General features: G+C 35.4%; 1 protein-coding gene across 4 annotated transcripts; it reads left to right on the plus strand.

Moving 5' to 3' along the window:
• Positions 1 to 9,235: 9,235 nt before the first annotated feature.
• On the plus strand, positions 9,236 to 22,799 carry LOC147482079 (serine/threonine-protein kinase GRIK2-like). Of its 4 annotated transcripts, none has more exons than XM_086581414.1 (12): positions 9,236 to 9,705; positions 9,775 to 10,140; positions 14,561 to 14,635; positions 14,728 to 14,772; positions 17,333 to 17,407; positions 17,786 to 17,873; positions 18,014 to 18,138; positions 19,514 to 19,609; positions 21,750 to 21,816; positions 21,908 to 22,023; positions 22,116 to 22,194; positions 22,304 to 22,799. In XM_086581414.1, exons 2-12 carry the CDS (start codon positions 9,784 to 9,786, stop codon positions 22,447 to 22,449), a joined length of 1,269 nt encoding a protein of 422 aa, XP_086437540.1. In that variant the 5' UTR covers positions 9,236 to 9,705; positions 9,775 to 9,783; the 3' UTR covers positions 22,450 to 22,799. The 4 variants fall into 4 exon arrangements, with proteins under 4 accessions (XP_086437540.1, XP_086437541.1, XP_086437543.1 ...); XM_086581415.1 differs by having other exon boundaries at positions 9,278 to 9,705; positions 21,935 to 22,023; XM_086581417.1 differs by lacking the exon at positions 18,014 to 18,138 and having other exon boundaries at positions 9,436 to 9,705; positions 17,786 to 17,836.
• Positions 22,800 to 23,143: the final 344 nt, after the last annotated feature.

Genomic DNA, 23,143 nt, shown 5'->3' on the forward strand with positions numbered 1-23,143 from the left:
AGTTTTTGCCACTCTTTTTAATGTCGCTAAAAGGCTTTTCAATTGTAATAATTTAACTAAGGGTTTTTTAGACATAAACCCACAATTGGGGAGGTCATTTGATATAGACCCCCAATTTCACTGGTTGACTAGGGAAAAACCGGAACAGGTGTATATTCCAAAAAAAATTGGAACAACTCATTGTTGAGTCAACTCTGTGTCAACTCATCATCTTCCCCGAGTGAAACCCAAAAACATCCACCATTAGTGGGGTGATCAAAACACTCATCATATGCGCTTATAGCTTCAATATCACCGTGTATACCAAAATCCACAACTTTTAACAATCAAATCAACATCAAACAACACCGTTCACTATCAAATCGCCAAAAATAGATGTAAAGTTATGGGTTTAAGAAACCCATGATATCACCATTAATCATCTGATCTCTCTCCTTGTCAATTGATCATCGATTCAACGAGCACTTGCAACTCCAAGAACTGAATAGTTTCATATAATTTCACTTATTTTCTTAGTCTTCACAATAATGAAGGTTGAGTATAACATGTAGAGAATCTTTTGAAGAAATTTAATTTGTTTGGTGCCTTTGTGTTGGAGTTGTGTCTTGGAGTTGGAGGGTCTCCAGAAACTGTTGCTAATGCGATGTGGCAAACTATAGGTTGGGCATTTTCGATATTAAAACATAATAAAGGCACTATTTTGGTCACCAAATAAAATGACCCAGTCGATCGGTTATGTTGGGGGTGCAAAACAAATGTTTGAAAAATTGGGGTCTATATCAAATGACCTCCCCAATGGGTCTATGTCTAAAAAACTCTTTAACTAATGAATAAAATAAAACTAAATTATCAAAACAATTAAAAGTAGGGGTGAATGGAGAAGAAGTTTGGAGAGAGTTTTAAATCCACATTTTTCAAGTCATTAATATGTTTAATCTAGTTTCATTGCAAAAGTTTTCATCTTTATGTTGTTTCACAATGATTCAACACAAAGACTCAAAATTTATTATCTCTTGTTAATTAATATCTATCTCTATGCCAAAAACTAACTAGCAAGAGAGAAAAACTTATTCACCAATCTCTTTAGTGAACTCACAATCCTCTAGTTTTAGGGAATGCAATTTCCACACCACATTTTCCCACTTCCAAGCAATTTTATGATTTGTGACCAAAATACCCTTTTTTAGACAATAGAAATATTAAGGTATAGAAATGGTGTGTGGAAAAAATAAGGGTACTTTGGTCATATATCATAACATTGCTTGGAAGTGTGAAAAAGTGGTGTGGAAAATTGTAATCCCCTAATTTTATTCTAATACTCTTTATCTCTATAGTGGTGAAAGAATCAAACTTAACACACTAAGCAATGTAAAACTAAACTAAAACATGTAAAATCTTCACTAAGACTTCATTTCAACTCTCTCCAATGGAAGGTTTAATCTATGTTTATTGGGTTATCACAATTGCAATAATGACTAAATGATTAAAAGTAATCTAGGGGGGCAAATTCATTTTGAGGAGGGACAAAGGTGAGAGAGGCACTACTCGATAGAGAAGTGTTTGCGTAATAGATAAAGGTGATCGATATTTAGAAACCGACATCGAATCCGAGTCCTTACAGAAGACGGACTCCTAGTAACCATTGGTTTAGAAAGACCAAACCACTTTGGATTTGGTCCACTACTTCTCCATGTATACTCTGAAGATCTCTTGTTGTTCACTATTGATGTTTAATATTTGGTGAGGGATGTCGAACAAGCTCAAACAAGCGGAAGAAAAATCAATTTAGACTCAAATGGTTAGGGGAAAGATGATGATTTTTGTGGTTTTTGGTTTGTTACACTACTTGAAAGGAAAATGTAGGTTTAATTAATCAAAATTTTAACTTAAGTGTAGATTTAAAATATTACAAATTAAAAGAAATGAATGAGAGTTGTGGAGGGCTAAATCCACTATGAGTAAGGATTTATCCTCAATTAATATAGCATTTCCTTGCATCTCTTCATATTCTCCTAGGTTTATAGACAAACTAATGAGAGGACGAGAGTTTGATCCTTAGTAGATTTTTCTCATCTCTAAGAGAACCTACTACCATGAGGACTTGTTAAAGAACTCTATCTCTAGGAGAATCTAGCAAGTCCTAGACTGTTATCATCATTAACTATTTTGGAGTTGATGTGACAACAAGCTTGTGAAAATCTAAAACAATGAAGACTCTATTAATGGAGCTTCTCCTAACATGAGCACCATTAACCCTCCACAAGGGAGGGTTTTAGCTCATGATCCTAGGATGTATGAACTAAAAATAAAAAGAAGAAGAAAGAGAGAAAACAGGTTGAGAAGAATAAGTTTATTCTACAACTATGGAGAGGACTCCATTAACAAGTGACAAGCTTTCTATCCTAAAACATGGAATGCATTATTTTCTTGCTTTACAAATTTAACTTAATGGAATGGAATGATTACCAAGCATAAGTGCTCACTCCATTTTCTTTAAAAAAAAAATGGATAAGTGCTCCACTTTGTTTATTTAATTATCCACCTACTTTGTCTTCAATTAGTGCTCAAATAATAGAGCACTCACGACTAAGTGATGGGCTCACGTGCTTTGACCAGTGGTGGGTCCATGTGGGCCATGCTAATTTTTACAACTTCACGTCTTTGCATAGAGCTTGCCGCACTAATCGTTTTGACAGTTCCCGCGCCAAATTCGGAGTCCAGAATTAGGAGATATGATCTTCAGAAGTTCCACGACTTTTCTACACCGTTGTCTTGATTTGACTCGGAAATGATTGGTGTTGAGTACTCGGACTTAATTTTAGACTTTTTGAGCTCCAAATGGGCAAAGAAAGAAGACTTCACGTTCAAGCACTATTCCGTACCACTTTTTCATGCTAAAACATAGGTTTTGTTTCTATTTTGTCGTTAACTACTGAAACCAGTAAAAACACGAAAATATAGTAAATTTACATTTATTAAGCACATATTTAACCCAAATGTTATGTCTATAGGAGCACAGTTTTGGGTGCTTATCAACTATTTTTTTTTTTTTTATCAAGAAGACTTTTTAATAAAATTAGGCTTGGAAAGAAGAAGAAGAAGAAGAAGAGACAAGGACAATGCAGATATTTGTGACAAGCCTAACACAGGAAACCACTAGTCTTCAAGTCGAAAGATGAGAGAGACACTACTCAATAGAGAAGTGTTTGCGTAATAGATAAAGGTGATCGATATTTAGAAACCGACCTCGAATCTGAGTCCTTACTGGAGACGGACTCCTAGTAACCATTTGTTTAGAAAGACCAGACCGCTTTGGATTTGGTCCACTACTTCTCTATATATACTCTGAAGATCTCTTGTTGTTCACTATTGATGTTTAATATTTGGTTAGGGATGTCGAACACGCTCAAACAAGCGGAAGAAAAATCAATTTAGCCTCAAATGGTTAGGGGAAAGATGATGATTTTTGTGGTTTTTGGTTTGTGACACTACTTGGAAGGAAAATGTAGGTTTAATTAATCAAAATTCTAACTTAAGTATGGATTTAAAATATTACAAATTAAAAGAAATGAATGAGAGTTGTGGAGGGATAAATCTACTATGAATAAGGATTTATCCTCAATTAATGTAGCATTTCCTTGCATCTCTTCATATTCTCCTAGGTTTATAGACAAACTAATGAGAGGACGAGAGTTTGATCCTTAGTAGATTTTTCTCATCTCTAAGAGAACCTACTAGCATGAAGACTTGTTAAAAAACTCTATCTCTAGGAGAATCTAACAAGTCCTAACTTGTTAGCATCATTAACTATTTTGGAGTTGATGTGACAACAAGCTTGTGAAAACCTAAAACAATGAAGACTCTATTAATAGAGTTTCTCTTAACGACATGAGCATCATTAACCCTCCACAAGGGAGGGGTTTAGCTCATGATCCTAGGATGTATGAACTAAAAATAAAAAAGAAGAAGTAAGAGAGAAACAGGTTGAGAATAATAAGTTTATTCTACAACTATGGAGAGGACTCCATTAACAAGTTACAAGCTTTCTATGCTAAAACATGGAATGAATTATTTTCTTACTTTACAAATTTAACTTAATGGAATGGAATGATTACCAAACATAAGTGCTCACTCCATTTTCTTTTAAAAAAATGGATAAGTGCTCCACTTTGTTTATTTAATTCTCCACCTACTTTGTCTTCAATTAGTGCTCAAATAATAGAGCACTCACGACTAAGTGATGGGCTCACGTGCTTTGACCAGTGGTGGGTCCATGTGGGCCATGCTAATTTTTACAACTTCACGTCTTTGCATAGAGCTCGCCACACTAATCGTTTTGACAGTTCCCGTGCCGAATTCGGAGTCCAGAATTAGGAGATATGATCTTCGAAAGTTCCACGACTTTTCTACACCGTTGTCTTGATTTGACCCTAAAATGATTGGTGTTGAGTACTTTCGGACTTAATTTTAGACTTTTGAGCTCCAAATGGGCAAAGAAAGAAGACTTCACGTTCAAGCACTATTCCGTACCACTTTTTCATGCTAAAACATAGGTTTTGTTTCTATTTTGTCGTTAACTACTGAAACCAGTAAAAACACGAAAATATAGTAAATTTACATTTATTAAGCACATATTTAACCCAAATGTTATGTCTATAGGAGCACAGTTTTGGGTGCTTATCAACTATTTTTTTTTTTTTTATCAAGAAGACTTTTTAATAAAATTAGGCTTGGAAAGAAGAAGAAGAAGAGACAAGGACAATGCAGATATTTGTGACAAGCCTAACACAGGAAACCACTAGTCTTCAAGTCGAAAGATGAGAGAGACACTACTCAATAGAGAAGTGTTTGCGTAATAGATAAAGGTGATCGATATTTAGAAACCGACCTCGAATCTGAGTCCTTACTGGAGACGGACTCCTAGTAACCATTGGTTTAGAAAGACCAGACCGCTTTGGATTTGGTCCACTACTTCTCTATATATACTCTGAAGATCTCTTGTTGTTCACTATTGATGTTTAATATTTGGTTAGGGATGTCGAACACGCTCAAACAAGCGGAAGAAAAATCAATTTAGCCTCAAATGGTTAGGGGAAAGATGATGATTTTTGTGGTTTTTGGTTTGTGACACTACTTGGAAGGAAAATATAGGTTTAATTAATCAAAATTCTAACTTAAGTATGGATTTAAAATATTACAAATTAAAAGAAATGAATGAGAGTTGTGGAGGGATAAATCTACTATGAATAAGGATTTATCCTCAATTAATGTAGCATTTCCTTGCATCTCTTCATATTCTCTTAGGTTTATAGACAAACTAATGAGAGGACGAGAGTTTGATCCTTAGTAGATTTTTCTCATCTCTAAGAGAACCTACTAGCATGAAGACTTGTTAAAAAACTCTATCTCTAGGAGAATCTAACAAGTCCTAACTTGTTATCATCATTAACTATTTTGGAGTTGATGTGACAACAAGCTTGTGAAAACCTAAAACAATGAAGACTCTATTAATAGAGTTTCTCTTAACATGAGCATCATTAACCCTCCACAAGGGAGGGTTTTAGCTCATGATCCTAGAATGTATGAACTAAAAATAAAAAAGAAGAAGTAAGAGAGAAAACAGGTTGAGAAGAATAAGTTTATTCTACAACTATGGAGAGGACTCCATTAACAAGTTACAAGCTTTCTATGCTAAAACATGGAATGAATTATTTTCTTACTTTACAAATTTAACTTAATGGAATGGAATGGAATGATTACCAAGCATAAGTGCTCACTCCATTTTCTTTTAAAAAAAATGGATAAGTGCTTCACTTTGTTTATTTAATTCTCCACCTACTTTGTCTTCAATTAGTGCTCAAATAATAGAGCACTCACGACTAAGTGATGGGCTCACGTGCTTTGACCAGTGGTGGGTCCATGTGGGCCATGCTAATTTTTACAACTTCACGTCTTTGCATAGAGCTCGCCACACTAATCGTTTTGACAGTTCCCGTGCCGAATTCGGAGTCCAGAATTAGGAGATATGATCTTCAGAAGTTCCACGACTTTTCTACACCGTTGTCTTGATTTGACCCGGAAATGATTGGTGTTGAGTACTCGGACTTAATTTTAGACTTTTTGAGCTCCAAATGGGCAAAGAAAGAAGACTTCACGTTCAAGCACTATTCCGTACCACTTTTTCATGCTAAAACATAGGTTTTGTTTCTATTTTGTCGTTAACTACTGAAACCAGTAAAAACACGAAAATATAGTAAATTTACATTTATTAAGCACATATTTAACCCAAATGTTATGTCTATAGGAGCACAGTTTTGGGTGCTTATCAACTATTTTTTTTTTTTATCAAGAAGACTTTTTAATAAAATTAGGCTTGGAAAGAAGAAGAAGAAGAGACAAGGACGATACAGATATTTGTGACAAGCCTAACACAGGAAACCACTAGTCTTCAAGTCGAAAGCAGTGACACCATTTATGAAGTCAAGGCTAAGATTGAAGCTGAGAGAGGTATTCCTCCTCCTTCTTTTAAAAAACTGATTTTTGTAGAGGGTTAACAAATATTAACACCTCTCTCTAACTAGATGGAAAATTAGGGTCTCCCTCCTAAATACACACAAAAAAAACACGGTCAACCCAAGTTGACTTTTTTTTTTGTGTGTACTTAGGGGGGATACCCTAATTTCCTCATCTAGTAAGGGGGAAATCCTAATTGGCTCATCTAGTGGGGGGTAATACTAGTTAACCCTTTTTGTAGATATACAATTGGAAAGTGGGCGTAAACTATTGGAAGATGATCGTACGCTTGCAGAGTACAACATTCGAAATGAGTCGACCGTTCACATGTTTTTTAATTTCATAAGTGGCCTGAAACCTACTAAAAAGGAAACTGAAATAGAGATCGAGACAGATAACAAAACCATTGAATAGAAGAGAAAGCGTTGTTAGGGTGGGCCAGGGCAACAGGGAGTCCTATATGGTGGACACCTACTGAAAAGAAATCTGAAATTGATATCAAGATAACCGAAACCATTGATCATATCAAGAAGCCGGTTGAGGAGACCAAGGAAAAAAAAATTATTGTTTACAGTTTGGTTATATTCCGCGTGGTCTTTGAATATTACTTATTAATGTTCTGAATGTTTTAATTTTCGCATTGTTTTGGTTCTTTGGAACTCAAGTTTGGTGTCATATGTTCAAGTCTGGTATTGTTTCTTTTATTTTTTTGCTTTATGTGAAATCGTTACATATAATATGAAGAGAAAAACTGAAAAGAAGTACAGTAACATACTAACAACAACCCAAAAAAATCAAAGTTCACATGGAAACTATTCATCAAGAGACTAAACAAACATAATTGAAAATCAGCTTCAAACTTTGATCCTCATGGCAGCTGCAAAACAATAAATAGTTACACATACGACTTGAAAATTAGATTAACCTTGTTAATTAATAACATGTATTTTATGTTAACTAAACAAGATATCCTAAAAGTGTGGGCCAGTAAATGCAATGCTACATTGTGAGTTTGTGACAGTGCTATGTATGCCTATCTTAGTATACTCGTGGAAATTTCATCCTAAGGATCGAAATCTGCTAAATATTGGGTGCATAAAAAAAATGTATGTTTGTAACTCAAGAAACTCAAGAAACTAGTAAAAACAAGCTTAGTGGTTGTTTGTTTTTCCCAACTTCAGCATTAGAGGCACTGAATCACTTAAGTTCAACATTCAGAGGCTGTAAAAATTGTTTGTTTTTCACCTTGATTTAAGGAGGGAAATTCGACACCCCAATTAGATTATTTAATAAACTCCCACTAATTTAAGAGTTCTCCAAATTTACATAAAGGCTAAAGCTAAACTTTCAAAACTTACAAATTGTTGTGGGTATGGTGGTATTTGTCCTCACAAAGTAGCTAGTAATGGAAATTTTATTTACATTAGCATGCATACATTCTTTTAAAAAAAGTATATATATTACTATTAATAAATTAAAACAATATTTATTTTAATATTATTCATAACTAAAAAAAATATGTATATATTAATGTATCTTATGATTTTTTTTTTATTGGTAGTGAAGACAATTAACTTTCCAATAATATGTAATTAGTAATAAATTTGTTTTACACGAATTATTTTAATTTATTACCAATTGAATTAAGAACTATGTAATTCCAATAATATGTAATTAGTAATAAATTTGTTTTATACGAATTATTTTAATTTATTACCAATTGGATTAAGAACTACATAATAAGGTTAAAATGGTCCAAATGGCGTATAATCAGCGTTCAAAGCTAGATCATTCTGGGAGAAAACAAACATGTTCTTCAAAGTTTAGCATTCAAAGGATATGTACAATCAACAATCAATCATTAGCATTCAGAGGCTCGGAAAAACAAACAACCCTTAGTTCACATAAAAAATCACAAATGGGGGAATAATGCATGGTGGCTGCAAACCCTACTTTTAAAAGAATAAAAACTAAACTATAAGCTAGATTATGCTCCATTCACAATCCCTCGCGAGCACATTCCTCATGAGCACTGGAATCACTTTAACTAACCGAATATTGTATTTTTTTCTCCACCAAATTTTGTTTTTTTTAATAACACTTCCTCGAAAAATTGTAAACACCTCCTTCTTATTTTATTATGTAGTGATACATTCATCTCATTATAGTAATTAGTAAGCATCTCCTTCATATTTATTTTATTCTCCACACTTTATTTGCAAACAGGTCTGGCTTTGAGGGCTGCCTAGGGCCCCGAATCAATTGTCCCAAAAAAGGCTCACAATCAATAGCCCAATATTATGATTTTTTGTAATGAAAATCATGCAAAATGGACAACAAACAGAGTCAAACTTGGGCTAATAATTATGCGGAATTTAAGGTTACATCCATCAAACAATCAATATTAGATGGTAAAGAAGGATTTAAACAAATATACTAACCAAACTCAAATTTTAACGAAAAAAGTATACGAAAGAACAATATTTGCTAGTTGCTAGTTGTTTTCTTTTTTTTTGACTTGTGCCTCATTCTCAAAAGCACACCTAGCCCCCTGCATTCTCAGACTGGCCCTGTTTGCAAAATGGAGCATGCGCGCCTAACCCTCTAACCACCTTTAACGTTGTTGAACTCAAATCCCAACAAGGCAACAACCACATTTTCATTATCTTTTTTATTATTGAAAAAAAATAATGATATTTGTGGTGTTTAAGGAATACAAACCGATGCGTGGCACGGGTGGTCTGGCGTTTGATATTTGTATTACGAGACAAAGTACAAACCGAGGACTGCATAATCATGTGACTTTTAAAAAGTGCTGTCTCCTAATCGAGTGTGGGTCTCCATAACCATAACCTTCGTCCGAAATCATCAGATAATAACCCACCCACCCATATACATGCAACCCAGATTCACATTCCAAACATTTCCGACAACACAGAACAAAATATATCGTACGCCGCAAAAACCACACACCCTCGCCCTAATTTAAAAAATCAAATCTCGAAATACCGTCGGAGATTTATATTAATTTATTATTATATTTGTAAAAAAAGTCAATACATAAAAGTGGAGGACTTATAAAGAGCGATGTTTGTGTCATTAAATCGAGACGGCATCGATTTCATCACTTACTTCATTCCTTTATGCGAGTGGCATCCTTTGGAATAACACCCGGGCCCCACTAATTTTCAGGTATTTTCAATTACTAGATTCTATTTTTTTTTTTTTTGTCAAGTTTGTTGAAAATTTTCTACTTTTCAGGTGTTACTAATGTTTGACAATACAAAAAATTACATACCGGATATAACAGAAATGGGATGTTGTAGTTGTTTTGGATTTATAAGGAAGACTAAAAAGAGATCAGTGAAGGGGGGTTGTGGTTATGGGAATAATAGGAGGATTTCACAAGAGTTTTTGTTGGATGACGATGATAATGTGGAAGAAGATATGGATGGTGGGTTTTATGATAGTGAAACTACTAATATACAACATGAACATGATAGTGATGGGGAGTTGAAGTGTGGAGGAGTTAATAGGTCTGAAGAGATTCTTTTGTCCAGAATTAGGAATGGAATGATATGTAGGGAAGTGCGTGTTAAAGAAACTCATCAACTTGTTCGCTCCGAGGTAAAGAAATTATGTTATGGTTTACTTTTTTTTCTTGCATTTGATTTGAAGTTTTATATTGGTTGTGTTTTGTCGTTATTTAATATATTGGTTAGCTTCCCCTGCTGTGATGAATGCCCTGAATAAGAATCCTGTAAATTTGATATTAGAAGAAACTAAACATGTAAGCATTCGGCGAAACTAATGATGAATAGTAGAATTGTGCGCATTTAGGGGAAAAGTTTTCTCTGTCATCTTATGTGAAGTGTTGTGAAGAATTAGATTTGTTGAATCTTGAATCATCATTTATCTTGGAGTTAGGGTCCAAGATTATATGTGAGCTCTTTTAGTCCATTAGGTAAAGTTATAATTTGTTACTATGTGGTTAATGGTGCTACTCTATGGCTCTATACATAATTGAGATACCATCTTCGAGAGAATGGGTAAGAAGCTACAGTATTGTGCAAAGTAGGAAGTACAATATATGGATTTAGAGGAAGCCTTTAGAGTGTTGTAAGCCCATTTGGCAGAGAAGGGCTTGTGGAACTAAGATGACCTATCTCTGAACATGTGACTTGCATCATCTTCTATAATATCATTGAAGATGCTGGTTTAGCAAACATCAGTAGATCCCTCAAAAGCTCGCTCAACATATTATACTTTAATGGAGAACTTGGATCTCTGGACATATTGTTTTTCGACTTGTAGCAAATTTTCAGTTGGGTGGCACACTGTCAGTATAAGGGGGACATCATTGAGCACTTGTGGCAGAGAAACTGATAGGATCAAGTGATGCAGAGGAATGATCAAGTTTGACCTATTCTTGTTACTCATTGGTTGGCGGTACAAGTTTTATAGCCTTGGTTTGATTATGCAAGCTTTATTGCCCCTTATTAGTGCTGGAAAGGTCTCTAGTCTCATACCATGTAGAAGAGGAGTACTGTTGGTTTATGTTGATATTGTGGGTCGACGAGGATGCTGTTGTCAGAAGCGTAGTGGTGTATTAGGATCCTAGGTTAAGGAAATTTCTTTTTGCTCCCTGACGTTTCAGGCTTGGGAGGAGTATTGTCTGGGTATTTGACCAACAGCAACGACACTAATTGAAAAAGGAGACGTTTTAGCAATGTGGCAGAAATAGTAAAGGTTCATGAGTTGCCACTGCCGCTATGTTCTGTTTAGCCGCATTGAAGCAATTTAGATGTTTTAAAAACTGGAAATATATAAATTTAACATAATATGTCAGAATAGGGTCGAAGGTGTTGTCTAGCCGCTACTCTGGAAACAAACTTAGTGCCTTTCCCCCGACAGCATAGATTGCATCAACACATTTAAATCCGGAATAAAAATCGTGTGGATATCTAAGTCCGACTCTTCTGGTGCTATTCCAGACCTGATCTAATGATTCTAATCATTCAATGTGGTGATAATTTCTCTCTCCTTAACTGTAATTAATGTTTTGATGGAGGTTAGAAAAGTAAAAACCACAATACATGAAGACACGGGTCCAATATTAAGTCTGACAGGTTGATAGACACAAAAGGCGCTCCATAACTAATGTGATGAACTGGTTGTATGCTGTCTGTCCTTACTTTCGCTGGGATTTTTAGGTGTCGACAGATGGTCATCACATTTGGATAAGGCCAAGTGAGAGCGTTGGACTGAAGCAAGGAAATGGTATACATCAAGTGTATGATGTGGAGTATGGTAAGGTAGAAAGGTGGGTTCAGGAGTAATATCAACATCCATGTCAATTCAAAATCCAACACAATTAGAGATGATGCGTAATAATGTTGCTATGGCAAGTTAATAAATTAAAATCTATTTCATGAAAGAGGCTATTCTAAAATATTTCAATATCTCTTCGTAGACGTTTTGGAATTTGGTCAGTTTTGTACGTTCATAATTCACTGGTACTTGATTTGAAGAACAGGGGAAGCTGGGTGGAGTTGTGCTGTTCTTTCGAAGAGAGTGATGAGGCTACTCGTTTCTTGAACCCTTCGGAGTTAGAGTGACACCTTTGGATTTGGAATATTTCGATACTCGAAGGTGGAGGTGCAAGTGACACCTTTGATTAGGGAAATATATCTGAGTTGTTGCCCAAAGAAAAGAGGCTAAGGGAAGAGACTGAGAGCAACAGTTTTATTCGTTTAAGTGTTATGGGCGATCTATAGAAAAGAGACCGTGAACAGACAAATAAGCAGGTCGGTCCAGTAACAAGGTAAGGGTCCAATACTTACCAACTTCCCTTTGTGCTATACTACTAACAAAATCATGAAAAGTCAAATATATATACAATATGAAGTGGAAAGAAAAATCTTAAAAGCGGTGCTGAATATGCCTGAAGAGAAGAGATATAATTGGAGTATATCTGATCAAATAATATGAAATGTTACTAACTTGCTATTCAGGATTTGTACACCCTTTAGCTAGAATTAAATGCATCGACATCTATCTATGTTTATAATTACATTGTAGGTTTTTAGAAGTCTAATTATTTGGAGCAAAAAAGGCTCAATGCTTTGAAATACATTGGATTAACGGCATGTCAGTAGAAGGGCCAGTGATAGTTTGGTTGTTTCGTCGTTTGAATGCCTTATACCTCTTTTGTGGACTGTGATGGATCAGTAAAACAAGAAGATTGTTCGCTATCAGTTGTTGTGAGATACATACACAAGGAAATGCGAAGAAGGAGCGAGGTGATTAAATTATGTGTTTGCACGGTTGTTTAGGGAGAAGAAAGACACAACCTAGGAAAAGGCTTCAAGAGATAGAAGATAAATTGACAATGGATTTGTTCCAAACAGTAAAGATATAGTCGGTGCTGAAGAGAAGATCAAGTGGGGATGGGGAAGAAAAGGATGAAATAGGGGAGGATGAAGAAGTGAGATGTTGGTTGTTGATTAAAATGTCCAAGATGATAGAAGTATAGAACATATAATGTTTTGAGCATAGAGCCATTGACAATAGGGAGGGGTTCAAGGGACATAAAAATGACATACAAAATCACTCAAGTTGTGAGCCTTTGATTCTCTTTACATCTAACGACTGGGAAATATTTAGCAACTAGTTTTTAGATTGGTTTTTTTGGGTTAAAACCGGGTTCAACAAATGAACTAAACCCTGTTTGGGGTTATATTATTTTCGTCTATAAACATGGCAGAGTACATGAGGGTGAGCCGGTGAGGGGAAGGGGGAGAGACAAAAGAAGCTGCTCGCCATCTTCTTCTTCACCAGCCATAATATTAATTATTCTTCTCTTTCATCAAAAAATCCCTGTCAAAAGATCTCTTTTCTCTATAGCAACACAGCAACACTTAAATGACGAAGAGCTTGTATTCTTAAAAATCAAATCGGACACAGCAAGTTTTTAATTGGTTGCTACTAATTGCTCCTTTGCTTCCGCATAGTAATTTCACTTGTTGCAGCCTTAAATTAATATAGTATTGTGTTGCCCATTCCATCTCAGATTGTTGTTAAAAATAAAGAATCAATCAAATTCTTTCAAATTCACTTCTCATGAGTAGGAGGTTTATGATGATGGACACAAAGATTTGGTGGAGAAGAAGTTGTTCCCCTCCTCACTCATGAATTCTGTTTTGAGACAAAAATAATGTAACCCCACATGATACTAGATTTGACATTATAGATGAATTTCTAAGATATGGTTAGCTTTGAAGATGTAAGGAGTTTAGCTACTCTTACATCATCCAATTCGATATAAAGTATGATCATTACTATTTGTAAACCCACATGAATCTCAATCTTTACATATGAAGGTTTTTGGGCTTTCGGCAACATGGCTAGTTAATCCCCATACTCTAAAATCTTCTATATTGGATACTAGATGATGCCCGTGCCTTAAAAGCACTCATCAGCGCGCCTTCAGCACGACGCTTTAGTATGACACAAAATGTTGTTACCCAGCTCTCATTGTATTTAAAATAGTCCCAAAAGTTAATCAGGTGAGCCAAAGTTGCATAGTAGATTAGTGCTTATAGCTTTCATCTAAGTACCCAGGTTCAACTTACAACGCAGCATACTCTTTTTTGCTTTATTTAGACTTAATGAGAAATAAAAGGAAAAAAAAGAAGCCTTAGCAGGACTCGAACTCGCGACTACACAACGACGGGAGGGCTACTCTTAACCAGTATGGACGAACTACTTATGTGATATGCCATAGAAAACTACAGAAACACAAATCTTGAGGAAGAGCAATGCGAAGCATACGTTCATTTGTGGTAGAATTCCATCATGACCTTTCTGTCTTTGCCTAAATGTTATTTTGTCTTTTAGTGCCAGAAAAAAAGTGCTTCCTATTATATAGATGCTCCTAATACTGTCCGACTTGTCTAAAACTTAGAAGTATCAAGGTTTACTGTATTCAGTAGTTGTACGTGTTTCTGTTGATTGTGATTATACTTAATGACATCTTTATATTCAGGATGAAAACGGAAACAAAATGGTCAATGAGTATGTTCGAGAATGTAAGATTGGGTGTGGTAGCTATGGTAAAGTGGTAAGTTTAGTTGCATTAGGGGACATTAGTTATTATGTTATTTCCCATGTATATGTTTGATTTGAAGGAACATATTACTTTTTTATGTGTAGGTTCTGTACCGAAGTAAAACAGATGGAAAGCAGTATGCTATTAAGGTACTAGATATGTTACAGTACGTGCCTCTTTTTATGTTTTTAGTGTTAACTTCGTGTGCACTTTTTGAATTTTGCACACAAGCCAACTCATCTACTAAATGATATACAATTTGAGTTGCTTAGCCCCCAAATCTTTGGAAAACGGCACACTTGAATCTTTTTTCATGTCATTTGCTTTGTTCCTAGACAACTTAAGTTCACGTGCTTGAATACGTCAAGAACATATTGCCTTATTTTGGGAAGTATATGGATCTTATTATTGTTTGGAGAATCAATCCGCAGTTACTGCCTAGTTCTAGAGGGTCATTTCGTGCACTCATTTTTCTTTCTTCTTTAGTTTAGCCATATAGAGGTGTAAAAAGAGTGAACTTCCTGTTCTATTGTTACTTTCCTTTTATTGCCTTTAAGCAGAGCAAATTGTATCTGTGTTTTTCCCTGTTTCTAGGAGTCTGGTATTGTCATTGGTTTTGGATTTCCACACAGTTATGGTAATTGAGGAATGATTACAAATATCTGATTAACAAGGGTCTGTTAATCTCTTTAAGATTAGGGTGATACCTACAATTGTGGTTGGATAAGCTTTTGGATTATATTTCGTGCTTATTGAATGGTCCTTGTAGAAATTACAGGATATTTGTTTCCATTTGGGAGAATTTAAGAAAATAGCTTTTTTGGGGGAAATTTTCTTTGGAATGTAGGGTTGATATTTAAAGCCAAGAAATTACTGCGATGCACCATTAATGGCGAACTGAAAATCTGGCAATAGTAAATTCCATCAGGAAGCTCATAGAAAAACTTTTTATTCTAAGTTTCTTGCTTAGTCTTATTTTTTCCTATTATAATCCCCGTCTTCTGGTTTTCCTTCAAATTGTTTATTTCTTGTGTCAATTTGGGAAGTGGGGATGACATTGGTGTAGCCATGAGTCATTACCAGAAGGTGCTTATTAGGGTGGAAGAAGGTACTTATTAGGGAGGATAAGGGGTGCATATCCAGGAGTAAGCCGTGGTGAAACTTGCGATCTGAACCTGGAGCACGAGTTGCCAGGAATCAAGTAGAAATAAGTCTACAATATTGCAACTGCAAAATTAGTCTACAACGGTTTCACACCTGCTAGGTCAAATTTTGGAAAGGTTATTTTTGCATTAAAAGATGGAGTACTTTTTGTTTGTGACAACACAATAATGTAAGGTTTCCTCAATCACTACAAGCTTACTAGGCTCGTTACAGTTAACCTCTTTTTAGCAAGCCCAGTAAGCATGTGGTGATCAAGGGGACCTCATAGTCTTGCGTTTTCACGAACAGGATGGAAGTATAACTTATACTGGATGCAAAATCACCTTTCCAAATATATGACATCAAGAAGTGATTATACCGGTGTGAAAAGTTAGTATGCTGTGTGGCTCTGCTCTAGTGACTACAGTTGCGACAATCTCATCTTACCATCGATGGATGGCCTTTGCCATTTACAAAAATGTAATTTGGGGGGGCAAAAACATTTTATACAAAACATGTTTTACTTCCGATTTTTTATCTATAAAACAAATTGCATAATCTTGCAAACAATGTTGCTAACCCAAAGGGAGTAAAACGATATTGGAACTAGAATCATTAGTAAATTGCAGATTTTATGGCCAAGGGCTTTCTAGAAGATAGATGTAATCATTTCATGTTTGGAATCAATTAAACATGCTATTTTCATCAACTGTTGTTATGCCAGGAAGGTCTCTAAAGTTTGCGCCCTACAAAAAGATTAAATTTTTTTCAAAGCAAAGAATAAATTAACTGAGCAAAAATTTCACTTGTGACTTTATAGAATATCAATAAGAACCTTTTCTTTTGAAATGTGAAGAACTGTTTGACACGTGACATTGACACTGACACGTGGATACGTATAGAATATCAATATGTGTCCTATACTGACACGTGGATACTGGATACGTATCCGACACGGTTTTTTTTAGAATATGGCGTGTCCTATGTAACATAGCTTTTACCTAATGATTTTGGCCCTATCCAAAGGCAACTTTTGAGCTGGTGAATAGCATTGCTACATGTGGATACGTATAGAATATCAATATGTGTCCTATACTGACACGTCGATACTGGATACATATCTGACACGGATTATTTTTAGAATATGGTGTGTCCTATGTAACATAGCTTTTACCTAATGATTTTGGCCCTATCCAAAGGCAACTTTTGAGCTGGTGAATTGCATTGCTAAACTGTAAGCGAAATAGTGTTTCTTCATTCGTATCTTGCATAGTTTAAACTCTATTGGTCTGTGTATTGAAGTGTTTGCATGATAGAACGCGTGTGTGGAATTGTTTTAATAGTGCTGATTTGCTGACATACTATAACTATCTAATAGTGAGAAGGGTCAGCTGATTTTGGACATCCCATGCAAGGTTGTGTTGTTACTCTAGCAGCTATATGCCTATATCCATAAAATATGATTTTTTACGGGGGATTCATGGTGAATTGATGATACTAAGAAAATTAAAGTATTATATTCTTTTGACTGCTGATATGGGTGGTTCTGGTTACTCTTCTTTCCAGGCTTTTCACAAGTCACATTTATTAAAGCAGCGAGTGGGGCCTTCAGAAACTGCCATGACTGATGTACTTCGTGAGGTGTGTGCTATTCTCTTAACTTATTACAGTAGGGATACTTTTATGGATGCTGATGGAAGCCATTGTTACATTGAACGGGCGTTGTGATAACAATTCACCCATCGTTTTGAATGTTGTTTTTGTATATTGTGTCAATGCATCTCACCGCGTTTCCTGCTCTCACTCGTATAATACTGTCTACAGCTATATCAGATTCTTTCTTTGAGTAGTCTGATGTAATTGAGATATTCGAAAGTTTTCAAATTAATTTTTGTTGTGATCGTGATCATTATTATGATATTTGTATTTGACAGACTTGTGCATATTGCAAGATTGCCTGTCTATCTATCTTATGCATCATTGTTGTGTCACGACTAATTTCTTTTGCTGGTCTTGCAGGTTCTAATCATGAAAATCTTGGCACATCCAAATATTGTCAATCTCCTTGAGGTGATTGATGACCCCAACACTGATAACTTCTACATGGGTATTATATGTTTACACTTTGGTTTTCTATTAACGTTCATTACAAGGACTTTTTATGACTGATTATTGTTTAAGACAAAAAAGACGAACTATTGAAGTGTTGAATAGTGTACTTACGATAAGAAGTAACTTTGTTGTTAGTTCTCGAATACGTTGAAGGCAAGGGGGTTTCTGAAGGTTCTGGTTCAGGGGTTGGCTTAGGCGAAAGTACCGCTAGAAAATACTTGCGTGATGTAGTTTCTGGGCTGATGTATCTTCATGCTCATGTACGTTGATTTTAACCATGCTTTATGATTTTCACATAGGTGCTCTATTCTAAATATTTGTCTCGTGCCTGATATCACTTCTAATGTTAATATTGACAACTGTTCAAGGAAAGTTTGTTGATTATTTTATTATGTTTTGTCCAAGGAACAGAATATTTAGGGCATTGTATGTATCCTGCTCCCCGAAAAATGACATATATTGATGATAGATGTCAATATATTGTAACGTCTCTTTAAAGATGTGGTTTAACTAGTTGACTATTGGATTAGCTATTACAAGCCAGTATTTATATCTCTTGTATGTTTTTGGTGGCTTTTTTGAAGAAAACCTTAAATGAAGATTTTGAGAGTAGTGTGGGAAAAATAAGGTTCAACCAACAATTGTGATGAGCAGTTGCAGTGCATGACTTTATTCACCGTTATCCTGGCGAGCTCATTATTTATGACTGTACTTATCAAGCTGAATAGCAAATGGTGTTAGGACGGAATTGAAATGGGGATCACCTTATTTGGTTGACTATTGAAACCTTTCAGAATGATGCAAAATGCAGGAGTTACGAGACAAGAACTTTTTAGGGAATAGTTTTACTTGTAACCTTGTAGAATATTAATTATCCAAATGACTTTGTAAAGGAGCTCTTTTAGCCGTTGTGGTAGCATACGAATGGGGTCAAAACTTGATGGTTGAAAGGAGCTGTTTTAGCCACTGTGGTAGCATATGAATGGGGTTAAAATTTGATGGTTGAGATCTATCTTACCTTAGGCCTTTTGTTCTGAAAACCTTCATTCTGCTAAGTGAATGACTGCTAATTTGCTGGCTTCTTAATAGGAGGTACTGCATTTCTCTTTCCATAACATAAATTGGCAGTGGTTGAAAGTTGAAACTAGTTAAGCGAGACTTGAGAAGTGAAATCTGCTTTGTATTGCATGTTATTCATGATTGTTTGGGAAGCTATCCTTCGAAATGAAGCCTGAAATCTGCACGACGTGGGAGAGATGAGATCTATGCTTCTCTGTCATATTTATAGTGATTTGGTATTTGGTGGAAAATTAATGTTTGGGGTTTGGTTTTTGTAGCCTCTGGGCACGTTTAATTTGCTTAGTCTCTTTCCTTTGGCTCCTTACTGAGAGGGCCGACCTTGGGCTCTTGCTCTATGAAATTCATGATAGATGTATTTGTATGTCCATTGACGTAATAATGCAATATTAGGTGTTTGGTTATGTCCAGAAGCCCTTAACTGTCCCCGCTTCTCTCTTTACCGTCACTACGTTAAAAGAGAAAAGAACAAAATGAAATATCTTTTTTGGCACTCTTACTTGAGGTTATTCACTTATACATCCGTCAAGTGCTGACTTTTTCGTATTCAATCTACAGAATATTGTGCATGGGGACATCAAACCTGATAACCTTTTGGTTACAAGCAGTGGTACGGTGAAGATAGGAGATTTCAGTGTCAGCCAGGTCTTTGAGGTAAGAATACTGATTTGTTGGTAATGTTGTGGATAGTGACAAGAGTATCGTTGGCCTTATATGTAGCTGTATAAGTCGATTTCATAACTTCAAAAGTTGTTGCATTTTAATTTATGTTTGCATTACTCAACTGCATGCCTGATTATTTTAAGAATGCCTTCTGGAACTGAGGTGGTTTGCTAAGAGGAGGGGATGTGTACGCCTCAAGGCTAGATTACGAGGTGCAAGCCTAAACTTTTTCACAGAAGATATGGAAACAATAATAAAACAGTTCTTAAAAGGAAAAGGAAGCATTGATATAGAAATAAGCAAAGTGAATGGACTAATTACTATTTTCCAAGCGGCCAGAGAAGTTAGACATCAACATTGATTTTTGAACATTTTACTCGTGTGTTTAAAAATTCACAAAAGATTGCCGTAGAGCAATGATAAATAAATAATGGTTTCTTAGATTAGAGTATGAACTATGTAGTCAATACTACGTTAGAGAGATAGTATTTAATACTTTGGGGATAATACTTTTTGGTTGATTAGGTGATATTTAATATAAAGTTAAAGGGAGGGGTGTGGATTATGAAGATATGATCTGATAAAAAATGGCCAATAGGGAGGGTTAATGTGTTAGGTGCAGTGCTATGGAACCTATACAAGTGGCTGTATATGTTGGATAGTGTGGAAAGCTAGGAACGCACTCATCTTCAGAAACCACACCGCAACAGTGGAGTCTATGGTGTTATCAGCCAGTGTGGCTTTCTGGCATTGACTATCAAATAATCCACTCAGAAGGGATCATCTTTTTGAGGAATTGGTTCGCAGTTTGGTATTATTTATTGGGGATTTGTCTTCTGTGTAACATTGGTTTCGGTTCCAAAGTTTTCTCTAATTTATTTTTTAATGGTGTTTCTTTTTCTTTTGTCTTGTTTTTTTGTGTACTTCAGAACATGTTACTTTAGAATCTCTGGAAGCATAGCAACATATTATGGATCATTTGACTTTTTCTTGCTAGTGAAAAAATGCATGAACCCAACACTTTCATAGGGGTGTTGATGATTATGGATAAAATTAGACTATTAAACCTAGAGACAGGGTTTTACGGTCTAAGGAAATGAGATTTGGGATGATGAAATGATTGCACCAGTAATTTGGTTTACCTATGTGATTTTAGGATCAAGCCTTTCGTAGCAATTCCTTTAGGGAGAATTCTGTCATATATAGTGAGCTAAATAAGAACTTCCCCTTGGATAAGATCATGGGAGAGGGTATATCATTGCCTTTGTGAATATTAAAATTTTAGTAGTTGGCTGATGACAAGTGGCCTAAGGGGTGCCGACCTATTACCCGTGTCTTAGTTGGCATGTAGGTACTGCAGACCTCCTCTTGTTCCTAATTGTTATGCCTCACATTCACTTATGTAGTGTTATGCTGTTATTATTGCGTATTACCTTTGTTTATATATTTTACATTTGAACTTAGAAACTGCATGCTCATGAAGAAGCATACCACTTGCACCTTAAGCAAATGCCTCAAGTTTAAGCAGTGAAATGCTTCACTTCACGCCTTACTGTTTAGAGAAATTACTTTAGAAATGAGTTTTCTGATTATATGAATTACTGAATTAGTAATCTTAATTATCCTCAGTTATTTATCTGGATCCTCTAGATCTAATTGCATCTAAGTACTTGTGATAGGTTTATCTTGTGACAGTGAGCAGGTTCTAAGCTCGTCGTCCTAGGAATTAGAAGTTTTGGGTCTTTGAGGATTTCTTGGGTGTTTCAGAATTTGTTTCTGCAGGGATAGGGGTTTATGGGGCTACGGGATTAGGACATTAGTTTGTTTTTAATGGTCTATAATTTGATGTAGCCTTACTTGGTTATATGAATAAATACCTTTTATTTATCAAGTAAGAAAGGTATCCTTCTGCGTTATTTGTGCTCTACTCAGGGAGGAAACCACAAAATATTTCAATGTCTGCTGATATTTCAGAAATCAGTGTTCCAGTATAAAATATGTCCTTGTACGATGCCACCCAAGAGAAGAAAAACACTCTCTTTCAACATATTGGTTGAAATATCTACGGTTCAGTCTCAGAATTACATTGTATCTGCACTTCATTCTGTTTTCTCAAGTACTTATTTTACAGGATGATGATGATGAGCTTCGACGATCTCCGGGCACTCCTGTTTTTACTGCACCTGAGTGCTGCTTAGGTGAGCCACTTATCTTTGACATTTAGACTGTAGAAGTGCACAAATTGGAGATGGTATCTATTCCACTTGGATTTTCTTTCGCGATGAACAGGTTTAACCTACCACGGTAAGGCTGCAGATACATGGGCTGTAGGAGTCACCTTGTACCATATGTTGTTTGGTACATACCCATTTCTTGGAGATACATTACAGGATACATATGACAAGGTGTGCCAGAAGCTGCTTTTTGATTATGCTACTCTCTCGCTACTTGTAATTGTTTGTTTAACATTGATAAATAACTCTTGGTATTGTAACAGATTGTTAGTAACACATTATTGATCCCAGAAGGCATCAACCCAGTTCTGAAGAACTTGGTAGAAGGACTTCTTTGCAAAGGTAGGTGACATCTGCTTGATGGCATACCAGTTTTCAGAGATTTGAGCATGTAGTAGTATGAATCAACCCAGCTCCTTTTCCTAATTGTCTTTGTTTTGGAAAATAACAGATCCAGAACAAAGGATGACTTTGAATGATGCTGCTGGACACCCCTGGGTTGTTGAAGAAGAAGGGCCCATCCCTCAGTATATATGTTGGTGCAGGCGTAGTAGTCTCCATAGAGAAGAACCTGATGAAGGTGTAAATGGTGCTTAGGTCATGATTAATAGTGATGGGGAGAAAATAGGAGTAAAGAAATATTTGATGACTGCATTGATGTGCGTAGAAGAACTTTTAAAGCTTAAATTATCTGTCTTTTCTTTTGTTTTGTGCGGTTGTGCCTACTTTACCGTATAGTTCTGGGTCAGTGGATCGTAAATGCATGTAACTGGGGGTATGGCTGTAGTTCGTTTTTATGGGCTTTTCCTTCCTAGGAATGTAAATGTTTCTACATAAATTTAGGCCCAATCACTCAAATTGGAAATTAATTATGGTTGGGCCCAATCACTCAAATTGGAAATTAATTATGGCTACAGGGTTAGATATATTTACGGTTTTAGGACAAATTTTTCTATTTTTGTTTTATTTAATTCTAATAATAACCTTTTCCTCCTATATATAATAGAATTAGAAAATTTGAGTAAACCCAATTTTCATATGCAAACTCTTGTTTATTTTATGTCATTCCATTTCTTTCTATCTGTTCATCTAGGTTCGTTTTTGTTTTCTTTATTTTTCCATTTCATTTCATTTCATCTCATCTTTTTTTTTTTTTTTTTTTTATTGTTTTGAATTGTGTATTTTCAATTTGAGACAATGTGATACAGATTGTGTTTTTTTTCAATTTGTAATATATTTTTATTTAGGTTTAGTGTTATTCATAGTTAATTTATTATTTGTTTTGATTTTT

Source organism: Coptis chinensis, chromosome 8, assembly GCF_015680905.1.
Source record: "Coptis chinensis isolate HL-2020 chromosome 8, ASM1568090v1, whole genome shotgun sequence".
Taxonomy (NCBI): domain Eukaryota; kingdom Viridiplantae; phylum Streptophyta; class Magnoliopsida; order Ranunculales; family Ranunculaceae; genus Coptis; species Coptis chinensis.